General features: G+C 51.5%; 1 protein-coding gene across 1 annotated transcript in view; it reads left to right on the top strand.

Moving 5' to 3' along the window:
• Pur-alpha (Purine-rich binding protein-alpha) overlaps positions 1-18,699 on the top strand; it is a 190,460-nt gene that overhangs the window by 57,151 nt on the left and 114,610 nt on the right. Inside the window, exon 2 of the mRNA XM_089554387.1 lies at positions 15,578-15,631. Within this exon, the coding sequence (XP_089410513.1) occupies positions 15,578-15,631 (54 nt within the window). The remainder of the gene's footprint in view (positions 1-15,577; positions 15,632-18,699) is intronic.

Below are 18,699 nucleotides of genomic sequence, written 5' to 3'. Positions count from 1 at the left end.
TCCAGGGAAGCCCGGTCTGTTAAACTGGTTCGAAACGCTTTAGTGAGATCGTAACCGTCGCGTTGCCTTTCGGAAGTAGTTTGCCTCACGTTTCACCGTTTTTTTACTTTTCGTTTCATATGTATGGCTTCGCGGTTCCTTTGCCGCCGTAAGATAGCGGCGTTACGCTTTACTGGCCTCGACGCAGCTGGTTACGCATCCGCTTGCGGCAGCCTTGCTAACGGTCAGTAAGCAACCGAATGCAGGAGAGCGCCCATCTTCGCACATATCTGCCGCTTCCGAAAGGAGCCCGATGCTTTCGCTGCGAGCCACTTATTCGAACCACTCTCCGGCGTTGGGAAGGAGTCGTCGTTGCAGTCGTAGTGTGTGGGCTCCGGGGCAACCGAAAGGCGTGGGTTCGATCCCGGCCGCGGCGGTTGCGTTTCGGTGGAGGCGAAATTCTATTGGCCCGTGTACTGTGCGATGTCAGTGCACGCTAAAGAACCCCAGGCGGTCGAAGTTTCCGGAGCCCTCCACTACGGCGTCCCTCATAGCTTGAGGCGCTCTGAGACGTTAAACCCACATAAACCATGACCTGATTATAAGATGTGGAGTGTTCTGCCGTCATTATTGCCGTGGACGGGCAGCACAATTCTAGAGGCCCATGTACAGTGCGATGTCAGTGCACGTTAAAGAACCCCAGGTGGTCGAAATTATTCCGGAGCCCTTCACTACGGCGTCCCTCATAGCCTGAGTCGCTTTGGGACGTTCAACCCTATAAACCAAACCACATAAACCGTAAACCTGATTATAAGATGTGGAGTGTTCTGCCGTCATTATTGCCGTGGACGGGCAGCGCATTTCGCGGGAAAATTATGGAGCGCACAGGTTTACCTCCTCGTTTGCGCTCGCCAACCACTGGATAGCGGTGGCAGGGAAGTCGACAGGAGGCTAACGGAATTCGCCGATTGTGATAACTTTGTTTCCCTTTAAAATTGACGCTAGTGTACGTACCGTGGAGTGGAGTAGTGCTGGCCGGCTGCTTCTCGGTTCCAGCTGCCTTGCTGGGCGTGTGCTGACCAAGTAAGCATACGGCCCGGCTCCAGGTAGCCGGAATGTCACCTACGATCTATGAACCGCTGTGCAGGCGTATAGGATCGAAACTGAAACTATGCGTCGCGTTTCCTGCGATAGCTTTGTCGGAGGGATTTCCGGCCGTGTCACTGGAGCATCTCAAGAGGGCCTCGAGCCGATATTCCATCGACTGAAAGGTCAGCTGAAAGCTGTTGCCTGGGACGAGTCAAGACTGTGGCGCCATCTGGCGAACAGAATGCTAAGCAGACTATTGCTCGCCTTGCCTTCTTTTCAGCGCCTCCCTTGCAAAGCTCAGTCTTGCTTTCTTGAGTGATGTCAGTTAATGTAACATCGCGTAATATTGCCGCAAGGGAGGACAAGCGTGTAGCAGGGGGCGGCAGAAAGTTAGGTGGGCGGATGAGATTCAGAAGTTTGCGGGGATACGGTGGCCGCAACTGGCACAGGACAGGGTCAATTGGAGAGACATGGGAGAGGCATTTGCCCTGCATTGGGCATGTTCAGGATGATGATGACTCCATCGCGTTTTAGGAAAAAAAAAATATTGCAATTTTAATTTGAAGTTCCTCAGCTTCCTTTGCTGCCAAACAAACGTCGCAAGTTTCTGCAAAAGCACTTCCTCAGTGTGACGTTAAGTGCGTTCTCTCCCAGTGTCCGCTATTCTGAAACCCCGTGTTCGCCTAACTATTCGTTTCTAAAATTCCGAATCCGGTCCCTGGTCTTTATTAGACACCTTTAAAATATCGTGTTACCGTTACCGGCGTACCGGGAGAACGCGCGCCGTCAGTGCCCATGCGCGAATGGCCTTAAGGTGGAACCTGGATTGATTCAATGAAAAAAAAAAGCCTAGTGTAGAACTATACCGAAATTGGAAGAGGCAGATCAGGAAGGAATCGTCCTATGGTAACTCAAGAGGCAGTGCTCTACTCTTTGAAGCCAGGTCAGGGTGTCTTAGAACGCGCGGCTACAAAAAGAAATTTAACGAAGAAGATGACACATGCGAAGTGTTTGGTCGATCTGTGGAAACATTTGAAACACCTCGTGCTGAAATGTGAAGGTATCCATCCGGATGTCGATGCAGGCACAGTCACTCTTCCCGAGGCCCTAGGGTTTAAAGATAACAATGGTCATGTAAATAAATCTGCAGTGGAAGTTAGCAAAAAGCGATTGGAAGATTGGTGGCTGAAAAACAGAGAGGTGGCATGAGGTTACAACTGTAGGAAAACGTTATTAGAGTGAATTGTGAATTTTAAGACCAATTTACAACACTGCTAAACATAAAGAAAAAAAAGCCAAGCATGGAGGCAACTGCCACCAGCCCCGTTTCAAAGGGGCCCTCCTATTTTTCACCCATTTACCATTGACGGCGCCAGATGGCGCCACATACCCGGCAGCTGCGCTCGCTCCTGCAGCGTCGGGACCAATCAGCACGTGCTCACCGGCGGTGGGCGGGCTACCGGCACTCCGGTAACGGTAATTAGTTTCGCTAGTCAGGTGTGCATAAATAGTAGTTTAGTCTTGACCGTTTGCTGAAAGGTGCTCCGTTTCAAGGACCATTAAAGAAGTACAGACACATGGGTGCGTGTATGCTTTGTAACGAGGCGCAAGGCATTAATATTCACGGATTACCACGTTGTATCCTCGCACGACCGGTAATATTTCTTGTGCTCTTTCTGTTCCAACAGCCGAACGATGGCTGTGACGTCAAATAGAGGTTATAGGTCACGTGAGGCATAGAAAACCAATATAATCGGTGCTTCTACATACGTTGTCGTTTCGGCTACTGAAGAAGGCTGGCTGCAGCACTGTAGTGAATTAAAACGATGAAGCAGCGATTATATCGCAGTTTTTCCATGCCTCACGTGACCTATAACCTCTCTTTGACGTCACAGCCATCCTTCGGCTGTTGAAACCGAAGCAGCGTGACAAAAAAAAATTCGTTATAAATTATTTCGCGGTCGTAGGCGAATACCACATGGTGATTCGTGCATAGTAGTCTCTTCCGCATCATTACAGGGAAGAAAACATGCCACCAAAGTTAGGCGTCTATACTCCTTTAGTGCTGCTAACTTCTCTCTTCGTCCGCGTTACGAATGCGTCGAGCCACTCACGTGGTGTAGTCGTCGCGAGAGCTGGCCGGCCTGTGTTTTGTCGAGCATTTGGGAGTGCAGCGATGCGTCTCTGTCATCCTGAAACATCATCATCATCAGCCTGACTACACCCACTGCAGGGCAAAGGCCTCTCCCGTGTCTCTCCAATTAACCCTGTCCTTTGTCAGTTGCCGCCACTGTATCCCCGCAAACTTCTTAATCTCATCCGCCCACCTAACTTTCTGCCGCCCCCTGCTACGCTTGCTTTCTCTTGGAATCCACTCCGTTACCCTTGAGGACCAGCGGTTATCTTGCCTTCGCGTTACATGCCCTGCCCAAGCACATTTCTTCCTCTTGATTTTGACTAGGATGTCGTTAACCCGCGTTTGTTCCGTCACCCACTCCGCCCGCTTCCGGTCTCTGAACCTGAAGCGATAAGGGTGTAATCGGCCCGCCGGTTTGCTCTCCGGCATCGTCGCATGTGTTACTAGTTCTGCGGTCTTGTAAACTCTGACCATTGTCTGCGGCTTAAGCAAAAAAAAAAAAAGAAAAGGCTATAACGTCATCGTCCTCGCGCATGCAGGTACCCGCATAGCGCGTCACGTTTGGAAAGGTGCGCACGTAATGCAGACCGTGAGTCCTCGCGGAGTCCTCATTGTGGAGTACCTGCGCCCTTTTCATGCCCTGCCACTATTAATTACCGCTAGTGGCTGGAGTGGTGGCTGTGTAGTCGTGGCGTAGTTGTGAAAACATGCAGTAGCGCCACTCGGGGTGTGCGAGTAAGGGAGCAGGAAGGCAGATGTGCGTCACGTAACTGCAGATCACTCCTCGCCACCTAGCGGCCTGCGCTAGAAACGGCCGATTCAGGTCCGGTACAGTTACGCGCACTAGTTTTCCGTTACGCGCGCACTGTAAAATGGCATTTCTGCTCCCTACTCTTCATGAAGACATCGCGTGAAAGGCAGAAAACGAAAAAGCGACGTTCAAACAGTTTTGCATGCGTTCCAATTTTGTACGGTTTGGTTTATGGTTTAGGGGGGTTTAAAGTCCCAAAGCGATTCAGGCTGTGAGGGACGCCGTAGTGAAGGGCTCCGGAAATTTCGACCACCTGGGGTTCTTTAACGTGCACAGTACACGGGCCTATAGTGTTTCCAATTTTATACGGTTTGGTTTATGGGGTTAACGTCCCAAAGCGACTTAGGCTATGAGGGACGCCGTAGTGAAGGGCTCCGGAAATTTCGACCACCTGGGGTTCTTCAACGTGCACAGTACACGGGCCTATAGTGTTTCCAATTTTATACGGTTTGGTTTATGGGGTTTAACGTCCCAAAGCGACTTAGGCTATGAGGGACGCCGTAGTGGAGGGCTCCGGAAGTTTCGGCCACCTCGGGTTCTTTAACGTGCACTGACATCGCACAGTACACGAGCTTCCTGAATTTCGCCTCCATCGAAATTCGACCGCCGCGGCCGGGGTCGAACCCGCGTCTTTCGGGCAATTTTATATGCCTTCTCGCTATAAAGTCCGCACAGTGTCATTTTTGTCGTCTCCGTGGGTATAACACGACGAGCCCTGGAAAGGGTTACGCATCGAGAACCTGAAGACTGCACGGAGAAATAGTGGCACCGACCATGGCTGTTTGTTGGAGTCATTTTACTCGAGACGGCTTATTCCTTACCGGTAATCATCAGCTGACCTGGTAATCATCGATTTAATTTCGCGTGATCTTGCGGCGTTGGCGATTTCATTTTGTAGGCGCGACGTCATCCATAAGTGAACCTAGTGCTTTCAGTATTATTTCCAGCTGTTATCGCGTTGCTATATTTGATCTTTGCCCTCGACGAATAAACCATGAGGCAACATTTCAGTGTGCTCGAGCGGCTGACAGTTCCTCGCATAATCTGTGCGTACGTTAAAGTTGTAGCAATGAGTCGGTTACAAGGGCAGGTATAATTATCCCACCATTAGGTGAGCTGTGTGAAACGTGAAATAATCGAGGTAACATAGCAGACTGTAATTGAATTCGGTAATAACACAGCGGCTTGGAATTGAAGTTGGTAGAAATTTAGAGAGAGAGAAAGAGAGAAAAACTTTATTATGTCAAGTGTGTTTAGACCCGCCTTGGGTCCCTGGACCACCGCATGGTCCCACTCTACGTCGAAATGTTCATTTGGCGTTTGTTCATGACGTCAGCGCCCCGAATCACCGCAGCAAGCTGCGATGTCGGGTCCAAAGACGAGAGCACGAAATTTAGAAGCCTCAGATAGATGATTTCGAGCAGAAATTTAGGACCTTCACGTCCGTAATAGAAGTGTAGGCACTCCTCACAAAACAAAATGGCGTCTCCCGACCGACCAGTGGTTGTAAGCGCCACCTTAAACGAGGGCGTTGGCACGCCGGCACTTTACACCATGGAGGCCCCACAATATATCGGTTGCCGTGCACAAGAGACATGCATCACGTGAACTCACGGCGAACGCAGTAGGCGAACGGAGCACAGCTATTGTACCCTATTGCTGAGGGGTACATTTTGGCGCGCTCGCAAGACACGTGCACGCTCTTGCGAACTCGCTAAGGCCTAACTGGTGCGTGCGTGAACACACAGGGACGCGGCAACAAACGACCAAACACGCAAATCAGGCAAACAAAGTGGGCGTGGCGTAGACGTTCATCGGTGGCTCCTTCCTCGTTGGTGGAAGCCATGGACCGTCTCCCGCCGTCAGGAGGATTGCGCAAGGGGTCGAAATCGCCGCCATCTTGGTGCCGATGCTCTCCCTTGAGCGCCGCTCTCTGCGTCACTCTGCTCTTGCCACTTAACCGCACTGCCGCCGTCATGCCCTGTGCGGGGACTTGCCCCTCCTCCTTTACCAGGAATGGCGGTGCCATGCGTCCGCCCGTCCTCCGCTAGTAGCGGCTGTTTTATTTTACTAATCCCACGGTTAGTGAGAGAGCGACTGGAAAGGGAAGTGAATCCTACCCCTTTGATACCCGTCGTGAGTGTGCGCCCCGGAGGGCCTTCGTTCGTCGCAATATCGGTGCAGTGTTGGCGCGAAAACTGCACCCTCGCCCCCTCAATCCCGCGCAAACCTGTGCTCTCAACTCGAGTGCTAAGAGGAACGCATTCAGGAACGCTGTATTACACCGCCACCAAGCCGCGTCTCTTTTCTGAGTGGTGCCCTGACTTGTCCGCATCACTCATGAGCTGTGCGAGATGTGCTGGTTGGCAGGTGTGTATGTATATTTTTTTTTCCTCTTCAACATCCGCGCGTTTGCGTTGTGAGAGCGTCGCGGTGGGTTTGAAGGAGTCCCTCTTGTCGGCGTGCCGTCGGTCGGGATGCCGGGGAGGCACTATTTTATCGCTCGCAAGGCGGGCGTTCGTCCCGGCGGCGAGCGGCGCTGCACGCAACTGGTTTGCGCCGAGACGGAGCGCGCGGATTCGTTGTCCGCGATTCTTGTGTTTCTCACCGCCCCGCCCCACACACCCTAGCCGGTCGCGTCACTCCGGCTGCGTTCCGTTCGTGCCTTCTCCGGGAGTGGGAGAGGAAGGGGGGGGGGGGGGGGGGAGAAAGAGTTACGTTGAGCTGCATGGAGTGAGGTTCGTCTTGCTTTGGTTTCGTTATAGTTTGTCTGCCGGCCCGAGGAGAGAGGAGGAAGGGTGGGAGAAGGTGAACGGAGAGGGGGGGGGGGGGGGGGCGTGCGGCTGCGACGGCGTTCTGGTGCCGGCGCTCCTGCCGAGCCTTCGGAGAGGAGTGCGTTCTTGAAGCTGACTTTGCTGGCTGGCTGGTTTGGGCCCCTTCTCTGACCAAGTCCGGTTTGGTTATAAAGCGGCCGCTGACTCAGGCAGCGACGCCGAGATGGCTGTCTTCTTGGCTCGGCCGTATTTTTTCCTGCCATTTACTTTTTCGAGGCGTTTGCTCGAACGTGGCGTTCGCACGGCTGCTTTTTCTGTATTTTTTAAATTCCTTTTCTACGCCGGAGAAGACATCTGCGAGGACCTCGCGAAACTCGTACGAGTGTACCGGCAACAGGGTATCCCGTGCTGCGGTTGCATTCCTGTGCAAGAAATGCGAAATATTCGGGCGGGTTCACTTTTTTTTTCTCGGTCTCCACGTATGCTCAATTTATAGCGGCGCAGCACGCCTCTCTATTCGTGTATCAACCGACCAGGTTTGAGCTGTGCCTAACGTGGCGCCGCCTGGTGTCTGGCGCTACAGGCTTTAACAGCATCATGAACGACCGTTTCTCCGCTGATTTGTGCAAATACACGCCGTCAGATGGCTCTGTTCGCATCGTATACGGTTGGGGATTGTACGGCAGTACCTGTGAGCGCTGTTTCTCCCCTTTTTGTTTGTTGCGTGAGGATTAGCTTGATTCGCCTTTGGCGCCGGTCACTGACCTCGGTGGCGCGTCGCCCAGCGAGCCCTGGCGCTGGAATGCAGATAAGCGCATTCGGTGTGTCAGCAGACGAGGATGAATGAACGAACGTATTGAGAAAGCTGGCCTCGTCGGCCTTCTCTATGGTATGGGACAGAACGGAACAATTCTCTTGACAGTGCGGTGGGAAGCTACGCATGGACGAGGTCCGCAGGCACACTTCGCAACAAATAGCGAACATGTTAGTTGTTTGCTGACCCGAAAGATGCGGGTTCGATCCCGGCCGCGGCGGCCGGATTTCGATGGAGGCGACATTCTAGAGGCCCGTGTACTGTGCGATGTCAGTGCACGTTAAAGAACCCCAGGTGGTCGAAATTTCCGGAGCCCTCCACTACGGCGTCCTTCGTAGCCTGAGTCACTTTGGGGCGTTAAACCCCAGTAAACCAAACTTTGAGGAATACGGAAGGGAACAGCCGGGATTTGAAGGCATATGCGCGTTGGCGACTTTAACTGGTCAAGTGATGCGCGCCAGAGGCAACCGTCGAATCTATGTTGGAGAAGCCCTGCCACTATATTTCCTGCTTCTGCCATTGGTATTTTTCTTTTCAGCGGTGGTTATTGCTTCTAAAGACAGAAGGGACGAATTATATACTTGTGAAAATGTTAGTTCAGGTTTGGTTTATGTTTATGTGCTTTAACGTCCCAAATCGACTGAGGCTATGAGGGACGCCGTAGTGGAGGGCTCCGGAAATTTCCGCCACCTGGGTTTCTTCAACGTGCGCTGACAACGCACAGTACACGGGCGTCTAGAATTTCGCCTCCATCGAAATTTGACCGCCGGGACCGGTATTGAACCCGCGACTTTCTTGTCAGCAGCCGAGCACCATAACCACTGAGCCACCGCGGCGGACCGAAAATCAGGAACTGAAGAACAATCAAGTGTGGAAGGCACTGCTCCTTAGTATAACAGCTAACGCCATATAAAGACTCGGATTTGAACCATGGTCTTAGCGTGGTAGCGATGGAAAGAAGGAAGGATTGCGAAGGGGGCGTTTAACTCTCGAGTAACTATAGGTACCCGCAAACGCAACTCGTCTACGGGTCTCGCAGAAGGAGGCGTCAAGGCGCTTCCTTTGGGGAAACCCGTTTTTGCACACCGGTGTCTTCAGCGGCTTCTCGGGATCGGCGCTCCTCCTGCCTGCCGTGCGCGGGGTACATACGTTGCTGACCGGAAGCTCAGCTTTGATGAATCGAGAACAAACAAACGAAAAAAAGAAACAGCAGAGAGCGATATAGGTGTGGCTGTGAATTTCAGGTGCGCTGCTCTCGGCCACTTCACGCCGGCTGCCGTTTAGTTTTTCACCCTCGAGCGCGTGTCGGACATTCGTAATTGCTAGGCAGCCCGAGGGAGTATCTAGGCTGCTTTATGCATGCATTCACTGAAGGTCACGGGTGAGCGCAGCAAACCGCGAAAACAGCTTTATAGTTTTCGTGAAAGAACAGAGTAAGCAAGGATATGCAAGGAACATGTTTGGAATGTTCGAGAGCCCGCGGGCAATTTTTTTTTTTGGTTCTTCCTCAATGTGGTGCAAGGATTAGTTTCCCGATGGGCTCCTAATTAGTATGCACGCACGCGTTGTATGGGGGGATCTTCGGTGCATCGACTCCGTCGCGAAGAAAGGTGCCAAGTGTTTGTGCTTTTTCTCTTTACTATCGCCTGGGGCTCGTGCCATACGTTTTGCCGCGGGCCAGGAAGGGAGAACTTCCAAATGCTTTGCCTCGTTGCAATATACCTAGAGCGATACTTCTCTAGTGCCAAGAGAATTACATTTTGTAGACGGCTGACTGAGTTACATGTTCGCTTTGGTCCGTCCCGACGGTCTTAATGTCGCAACTTAAGTTGAAAATTCTTGGATTTATAACGCTTATGTGAAAAGTAAGAGGCCATTTCACGAGCTGCCTGCGTTGTTTGGTGCTACTTGGCGCGGCTATGTTGATGGGTGTTTGCTGGATGACGACGTAATTGACATTATTTTTTTTTATTTATTCAATGCTGCCAGCCTCCATTTGGTGGCCAAGGCAGGAGGGGTACAAGGATACATCGTACATCGCGACAAAACAAAGCAAGTAAAAATGCGAATAAAGAAGCAGAAGCTAACACACAGGGTTTTTATAGAAAGACAAAGAGCAAGATTAAGTGCACTCTGTTACCTGATTGTAGTTAAGCCTTGATTCGGGCAGGCGGCACTAAGAACGCCTTAATTGCTTTTAATATGCGTAAACAATATCTTTCTAGCCGGAAGCTGGGGTAACTATAAGATATGGAGTCCAAGATAACGTATACACAATGCGCCATTAGGTGGATGTTTAAAATTTCGATTCTTTTCACGACCCATAATGAGAAGGAGCCCGTCGTGAGAGATGCATGTTTTCGGCGAAACGAGTTTGAGGTCGTCTGCAAGAGGACGTATAGGTCACCTTCAGGTTTTCCCGTCCTTTGCACTGCTCCGCTGTCACCACACTATTTCTGGTTTGCTTTCCGGCCCACCACCCTTACAAAAAAAAGTTTGACAGTCTATAGAGTGTCTATAGACTTGTCTATAAAGTCTATAGATGTACTGTCTATAGACAAATCCTAGAGAGCAGTCTATGGGCAATACAAATGCCACAGACAGTCTATAGCCAATCTATAGATTTAAGGCCATACACTTTGTGGGCTTTTGTCTATAGAAAGTCTATAGGCTACGAATAGACAAAAACAATATATAGGAAGTCAGTAGAGTCAATAAAAAGTCTATAGACTGTCTATAGACCATTTTTATGAAGGCAGGGTCGCTGCTCTAGGTGTGAGAGTAGGTGTAGGCGTAGAACCAGGTGTCGTTCGCCGTTCTCGCTCTGGATCTAACGCTGCAGCTGCATGAGGGTTTCGGTCAAGCGTAAACAACTCGGAGGTTTGTCGCTCACTCCTGATCGAGGCGGAGAAGGGGCGGCACCTTGTTACCCTCCTCCACACAGAGGGCCCACGGACCACGAGCTTGACTAGGTGACGACGGGATTGCCTCCGAATGCGATTTCAGGACCGCACCACGACGCGTACCCCCGACGTAGTTGTCGCCGCAGCAGCAGCAGCATCATCAGCCTGAGTACGCCCACTGCAGGGCAAAGGCTTCTCCCATGTCTCTCCAATTAACCCTGTCCTTCGCCAGTTGCGGCCACCATATTCCCGCAAACTTCTTAATCTCATCCGCCCACCTAATTTTCTGCCGCCCCCTGCTACGCTTGCCTTCTCTTCGAATCCACTCCGTTACCCTCGAGGACCAGCGGTTATCTTGCCTTCGCATTACGTGCCCTGCCCAAGCCCATTTCTTCCTCTTGATTTCGACTAGGGTGTCATTAACCTCCATTTGTTCTCTCACCCACTCCGCCCGCTTCCGATCTCCTAACATTACACCTACCATTTTTCTCTCCACAGCTCGCTGCGTTGTCCTTAACTTAAGCTGAACCTTCTTTGTTAGCCTCCACGTTTCTGCCCCATAGGTCAGTACCGGTAAGATGAATGTTAAGGAATGGAAAAATCGGGAATAAAGTGTATATGGTTGTGGAAGGCGGCGGGCTGACGGTGATGATGATGAAAAACTACCAGACCGTTTAGCGTGGCCAAGCGTGGAATGTGGTTCTGTAGCACTATTTAGCACGTAAGGACCTTAAAGGCCTTCACCCGGCTGGCATTTGCCATAAAGGGATTCAACTTAAAATCCTTTAGGTAAAGGCCTAAAATCCTTCAGCCATGTATAGACCTGTCAGGTGTACACGGCAGGTTGCCCACAACCCGATGGACAGGTGGGCCGCGTTCCGCAAAGCAGGCTTTAGGGATGTATACAGCCTTTGCCAAAAGTAACCAGGCTGCATGATGTGCTTCTCCTTCGTACAGTAGAGCCCTCACGGCTTCCCTGAAATGTCAAGAAGTTCTTTGAAGGTGAGGACAGGGGTTGTCCTTGCCATAGAAAGGTCTAGAGCTTGAGGGCTGGCGTAATAGCTTTTTGGGGGTTTTCCATGTATTTATATTTCAATGTATTTATTTGTATTTCTCGTGATCATTTATGACGTGAAAAGGTGATCATTATTCATGCGTTATCTTTGTATTGCCTTTTTCCAATGCCTCTTCCCATTGCGCCCGCAATTTTCACTGTCCTTTTTGCATACTTGAAATAGTGTTTATGCCTGGTCGACTGCTTGTCTGTTGCCAAAACCCACTCCTCTAAAAATCCCCGAAAAAGGGCTTGGCAGTATAAATAAATAAATAAATAAATAAATAAATAAATAAATAAATAAATAAATAAATAAATAATATACGACTGACAAGCAAACCGTGCAGCCTTGTTTCTTTTGGCAAAGACTGCACGTATACGTACAACGTATACATCCGAAATCTGAAAATGCGTCTAGCAGTGCGTCCGCACTAAAACTTTATTGTTCTGAAGAGTTCCTGACGCCTGGTCTGGTCGCTGCTGTCCGCAGACCAGGCCACTGTTAGCGTTAACCTCCGCCACATGCTAGCGATGACGCCGGACAGGGTATATGCGCTCCTGTATGCGTGCATTTGTCCTGAAAATTGGTTTTGAGGATAGGAAATTGACTCACTTCTCGGTGGTCACCTCGACTGTGCCGTGAGGGAAGAGAGGAAGAGAAGAGAGAGAGAAAGAGGTTCGGAATGCACTTGTACATGCTCACCCCTCAGCAAGAGGGCGAGGAGGAATGCGTTTGGTCTGGTGCGTCGCGAGGCGCAGTAATAGCAGCCTAGTCAAGAGCCGTCCGCAAGCACCGTTTCTGGCCGATCCGGGACGCTGTGCTGTTTTGGCGCGCGCGGCGCTCCGATCATTAGCGAGGGCACTTTTTCTCTCTCTCCCCTTTTCCTGCATAATGACCGATGATTAATGACTATAGCCAACCTCGGGAAAACGTGATGCATCTCCCCGCGCATCAAAGTCATCCTCCGGCCTCGGTGTGTGGCTATAGCCGCTGCCCTACCTTGCGCTGCTCGCTGCCTGTCGACCGACCTCCTCTCGTAATGATGGCATTGCGCGCTCATTGCATCTCCCTCGAGTTGTGTGCACCCTCGCATAAGGACGTGTGTGCGTGCCGTGCGCCGCCTGGACTCTTGTAGGCCGGCACAGCATTACGTCCATCGCTGATGCCCGTAATAGTTTGCTCGTTCGAGTAGTTGCCTCGAATTGAGTGCGCGGTCTGGGTCACTGTATGCCCCACAAGCCGCCGATACCTGACTGTTCGCGTCACTCCGAGTGCCTTTTCGGAAGCCTGTATTGTTTCAACGCTGCACGTAAATTGTGCGCAGACGTTGTGGCGAATGCGCGGAGGTGTTTTGCGGATCGGTAGCGGGGGCAGGCGCTGTTGCTTTTTGTTTGGCTTTTGTTCTCTGGTTATACATTGTTTCGTTCCCGTAGGCGGTGGTCAGCCGCGGTTCTCTCCTTCAGGCAGGGCCCTTAACCCCTTCACGTTTAGCCCGCTGATAGTGAAGGAGCGATTACAGGTCGTCACACCGGATCCTCCGTTCTGTCTATGGTTATTGTTTGCTTTGTTGTCTTGACGACGTGTGGGTGAAGAGGCGCCGAATGTGAGCTGATGGGAATTGTTTGGGCAGCGCTCGCGAGCACGCGCCTTCGAGGACGTCGGGCAGTGCCATTGCCGAAATATTCGTAGGCCGTGCTTCCAGCTCAGGGTGGCATTCAGACACTGAAAAACCTGGAGCATTGCGAAGGCAACGAGGGGAGAGAGAGAGGCGATGGAGAGCGCGCGGCAGCGGCGGCGGCACGCTAGCTATGCGCCGCTACTGCGCATGCGCGACTGGCGAGCGCGGCGGCGGCACCTGAGTCACCCGCGCAGCGACGGCGGCGGCGCGCCAGCTGTGCGCCGTGTGACGTTTCACTGCTCCTCGCGCATGCGCAGTATGGCCTTTCGTCAGCTCCGCGAAATGGCTCGGCGACTCGCGTAGTGTTGCTTTCGCAACAAAACCACAGCCGCCGCGGTGGCTCAATGGTTAGGCGCTCGGCTGCTGACCCGAAATACGCGGATTCCATCCCGGCCGCGGCGGTCGCATTTCTTTTGGGGCGCAATCCTCCTGCCCGCCGCAGGGGTTCAGTGGTTACAGCGTTCGGCTGCTGGCCCGAAAGACGCTGGTTCGATCCCGGCCGCGGCGGCTGAATTTCGATGGAGGCGAAATTCTAGAGGCCCGTGTGCTGTGCGATGTCAGTGCACGTTAAAGATCCCCAGGTGGTCGAAATTTCCGGAGCCCTTCACTGCGGCGTCCCTCATAGCCTGAATCGCTTCGGGACGTTAAACCCCATGGACATAAGCCAAACTAAAAAGTTAGGCAGGGTTTAACCACGGTTATTCCGTAAGGTCGAGCGATAGCAATTTGCCAATGGCCGGGCCAAATTTGGAGGTTGCCATCGTGTCGGGCTCGTTCAATTATGGCTGAACATTGCTTTTGGTCCAAATTGGCCAAGGTCAAGTTTGGGGTTGGCCCGAGCTATATTTTTGGAAATGAGCCGGAACAAATTTGAAGGTCGTCGTCGTGTCAGCCCATGCGTCGTCAGCCCATGCTATCTAGAGACCGCATCGATATATTGAAATGTGAAAACGAAAATAAGAAGTGTCTGTTTATTATTGAGATGATTGATGTACGTTGACGCGGCTCAATAATAGGAAGCGGAAGTTATTGCAGAAAAGAGTCATTCTTTCGCCATTTCACGACCTATGGCACTCCTTTTAATTTTAAGCACAGTTCACTCCAATTAAACGTACCCTATCACGTGAGCCTACTTTTTCATTCTTTGCATTGTCTTCAAATGATCATAAACTATCACGAAAATAAAAATCTTTTTTTAGAGCGTCTCTGCGGACGGGAGCAGGTTCACATGCATGGAGTAGAAGTTTTGACGAAATGCCATTCAGTTGCTGACTTTGTTGTATAGCAGAAGCTTTTGCGTCGTTTTATGTAATGTTAAAAATATTGTAAATAGCCTCGATTTTTCCTGCGAGTGTTTCTTTTTATTTTCAGAAAATAAAGGTTATTTACGTATCAACTCCTCGAAGTCCCGTGTGCACTCGTATATTTATGCAGATATTACAATGAACGAAACAACTAACCCTTCGGCTTTATTAAAGCAGAAAAAAATACTACGACATTATTAGAGCGCAGGCTGCGTATCTTTTAATTTTTTTTTTTTACCGGCAGCGTATAACACTCCCCGAAAAATATTTCTGGCTACGCCACTGCTTGTAATTGTATGGAAAGAAACGTTAGAGATCACTGCGGCAACCGCATTGGAGAAATGCGTAAGCATGAGTTTTCAAACTTCGCGCCACGCTTCGTTTTGAAATTTGGCGCCCCGCGCTGGCTCCGCCCACACTTCCGGTCACGTGGTGCCACACTTCCGGTCACGTGGTGCCACACTTCCGGCCTTTTCAAACTTGGCGCCACTTTTGCGCCAGCCCCGCCTACTTTTTGGACATTTTTGGCTCAAATTAATAAACTAATTGACCCACCTCAACCCTCTGATTTCCCGTGCGAGATTTTTTGATGCTCTGTCCGATGGCACCATTCTTTTTCGCATAAACCCATTCGTTCGGACGTAATCGTGCGGACAAGGACGTGATGACGCGAAACCACAAACATAGCCATACTTGCCGCCGCGGTGGCTCAGTGGTTACGGCACTCGGCTGCTGACCCGAAAGACGCGGGTTCGATCCCGGCCGCGGCGGCTAGAATTTCTTTGGAGGAGAAATTCTTGAGGCCCGTGTGCTGTGCGATGTCAGTGCACGTTGTAGAACCCCAGGTGGTCGAAATTCTCATAGCCTCAGTTGCTTTGGGACGTTAAACCCCATAAAATAACCAACCATACAGTGCTTACGCATTAATATGTATGAGACTCTCTTCACGTATCTGCGAACCTCTGCTTGCACCTGCTGTCTGGCTTTAGACTGCTTTTGTCATATATATTTTCTTCTCCTTTCTATCGCCTAGGTAAATCCGCCGGGCACGGTTCCTCCAGCGAAGATGACGGCGCTTCAGAAAACGGTAAGTGAGCCCGTTTTCTTTTTTTATTCTCTCCATCTCGCGCGATGCTCCCGCGCTTTTTCTCTTGCAGCCACTACGATTGTAGGTGTTGTTCCCCCGCACCTTGACCGTGCATTTCTGTCTCGTGCGAGGGGCGCAGCCGTGTTCTTGGTCGCGTTTCGAAAAATTTCGCACCGGACGCCACAGCCAGCCGGAAGAACTGCGAAAATGTTCCTTTCAGAGTTGTTTGAGCGGCGTATACGGCGTGCCCAGCGCAGTTCACTGAAAGGAAAGAAAAATTTCACGACACTAATGTCTACATTTTGCAACAGTGGTCTTTATATATCGCCGCTGGCACATGACGTTGTCATTTTAACGCGATAATGTTAGAGTCTCTGTTCAGCAGAAGATCCAATATCGGCGCTGTGAGCGAAAAGTCACGGGCATGGCTCTGGCAGGTGGTCCCCAGAGAGCAACCTAGGAGGCAGGGGGACTGTCTAGCTCACGTGACCTTGAAGGGTTCATCACAACCTGCCCGCCAGATAGCGTGGAAACTGTCCACCTTGGCAGGTGGCAGTTCAATTAATGATTGATCACTCGGGAAGAGCAATCTGCGCCGCAGAAGCCCCACCGCATGGAGCACCTGCCATCGCAGGGCAGTGGCGCATCGCTTAACCGCCGCACCAGGAGGGGTATGAGGACTCCCCGGTATCTATGTGCCACCTGGGGCCACATGTAAAGTAGAATGTAAAGTAGAGAAGTACAGTCTGCATACATACGAAATAGCCTCTTACGCTATCGCGTCCAATTTTTCTTCTTTTTTTATGCCACGTTGAGCGAGCTATATCTCGCGAACGCACGCTCTAGCCACGCGATTACGTTGTTCGCAGAGGATCATTCTCACCGGCAGTAGGCTCTACGATGACGTAAGAAAATTTCGTAGCGAGATCATATCGTGTATGCATTGAGTGCGTGTGGCAACTACGGTCTTTCAGTGGCTTTCTTTCGCTGGAAGGTGCAAGTTTGCCCTATACACAGTTCTTTTTGCTAGAATTCTTGTCAGCCGCCGCGGTGGCCCAGTGGTTATGGTGCTCGGCTGCGGACCCGAAAGACGCGAGTTCGATCCCGGCCGCGGCGGCTAGAATTTCTTTGGAGGAGAAATTCTAGAGGCCCGTGTACTGTGCGATGTCAGTGCACGTTAAAGAGCCCCAGGTGGTCGAAATTTCCGGAGCCCTCCACTACGGTGTCTCTCATAGCCTTAGTCGCTTTGGGACGTTAAACCCCATAAACCAAACCAAACCAGTTCTTGTCAGCATCGCCACGCGACGTCATTTGGACTTGCGGACTTCTCCCCACGAAGGCTGCCGCCTCATCTCGAGCTGTCATGAGACCAACTAGGCCGGTGAGATCGTCAGCGTCTAAGTTGCCGGAGCAGCCGCTGCCCTCAGGACATCGCACGGATGTCGCATCCATGGGCATCGCGCGGGGCAGAGAGCACTTCACAGCACGACGACAGCTGAACGCGCAGAATCTATTACGACGACGCTGTGGTGCTTCGAGTTGACGATGTCTAGTTATGCCACTACGTCGCGCCCTGCGCAGCCGTGACGAAGACGTGGCCGGACTCCAGTACCGAAGTATGCGAAGATAGGAACCACAGCTCTGGAAGGAACTTAGGGCATCCGCAAAGTTACCGCCCTGCTGGGCACGGGAGCAGCGACGTTCTAAGGTGACGAGGAACCGGGACGGCCTTCCGTTCCCACCAGGACAGTGCACAGGAGTAATCTTAATTGGTCATCACACCGACGTACCCTGCAAACTTCTTAGCGCAACAGCCACGGTCTGATGACATGGTCGTGTACATGGTTTTCCCTCACTGAGCACCGTGCAGTCGATCGTGGTTATGGTGCTCGGCTGCTGACCCGAAAGACGCGGGTTCGACCCCGGCCGCGGCGGTGGAATTCCTTTGGAGGCGAAGCTCTAGAGGCCCGTGTACTGTGCGATGTCAGTGCAGGTTAAAGATCCCCAGGTGGTGGAAATTTCCGGAGCCCTCCACTACGGCGTCCCTTATAGGCTGAGTTGCTTGTGGACGTTAAACCACAATAAACCAAACCGTAAATGCTGTTGACGATTTAGAGATAATCTATTGATTTATGGCCGTATTCTTTCAGTAGACGTTTTCCTGTAGACAGTCTGTAGGCTATGAATAGACAAAGAAATATCTATAGGAAGGCAATCGAGTCTACAAGGAGGAGGAGGAGGAGGTAGAAGAGGAAAGGCAGGGAGGTTAACCTGCCTATAACTCTATTGTCTGTCTGTAGACCATTTTTATAAAGGCTGGAAGCGTTTCTTCCTTTTCTTTGCGCTGCCGATCCCTAGTCGGCTGCGGGGGCCGGCCCAGTCCGAAGCGGTGGTGCGAATTCTTTCGGCAGATCTCACATCCTGTTCCACGCGATAGCACTTTTCCGGTAACGCGTACGGTATACGCGCCGAGTGGGGTTTCCGCGCCGCGTCCGCGTGACAAGGGAAAGGCGTCGCGTTGCAACTCCGCTCCCGAGCCTGCGTTCTTCCCCTGTGGCTCGGCGTCCGCTTGCCTGTATGCATTGTCGCAGCGACTATATATACGGCGCCTCGCGACAGCAAATACCGCCGGTTGCGCTATCGAACCACAGGATACGCGTCTACGTGACCGCAGTCGTGCGTCACCTCCTCAGATGTAAGGAGCTTGGCGTGCTTACTATTTCCTCTGACATACTACCTCTGAAAGACTCTTTCACACTTCAGGAATTTCCGTGCAAGAACAATACCTTTCTGTATTCGTTTTTTTCCACTCGCAGTACGTGAGTGGAACAAACTGGACCCACGGATTACTAAGCAGAGCACACCTGAAATGTTCACTCAGCCTCTAGAAGAAGCACTATAGGTTTGGTTTGGTTTTTTGGGTTTAACGTCCCAAAGCGACTCAGGCTATAAGGGACGCCCTCGTGAAGGTCTCCGGAAATTTCGACCACCTGGGCTTCTTTAACGTGCACTGACATTGCACAGTACACGGGCCTCTAGAATTTCACCTCCAAAGAAATTCAACCGCC

Source organism: Amblyomma mixtum, chromosome 1 (genome assembly GCF_055824585.1).
Source record: "Amblyomma mixtum isolate Tamu chromosome 1, ASM5582458v1, whole genome shotgun sequence".
In the NCBI taxonomy this organism is placed as follows: domain Eukaryota; kingdom Metazoa; phylum Arthropoda; class Arachnida; order Ixodida; family Ixodidae; genus Amblyomma; species Amblyomma mixtum.
Note: the sequence above shows the minus strand (reverse complement) of the source record. Positions and strands in the feature narration are given on the sequence as shown.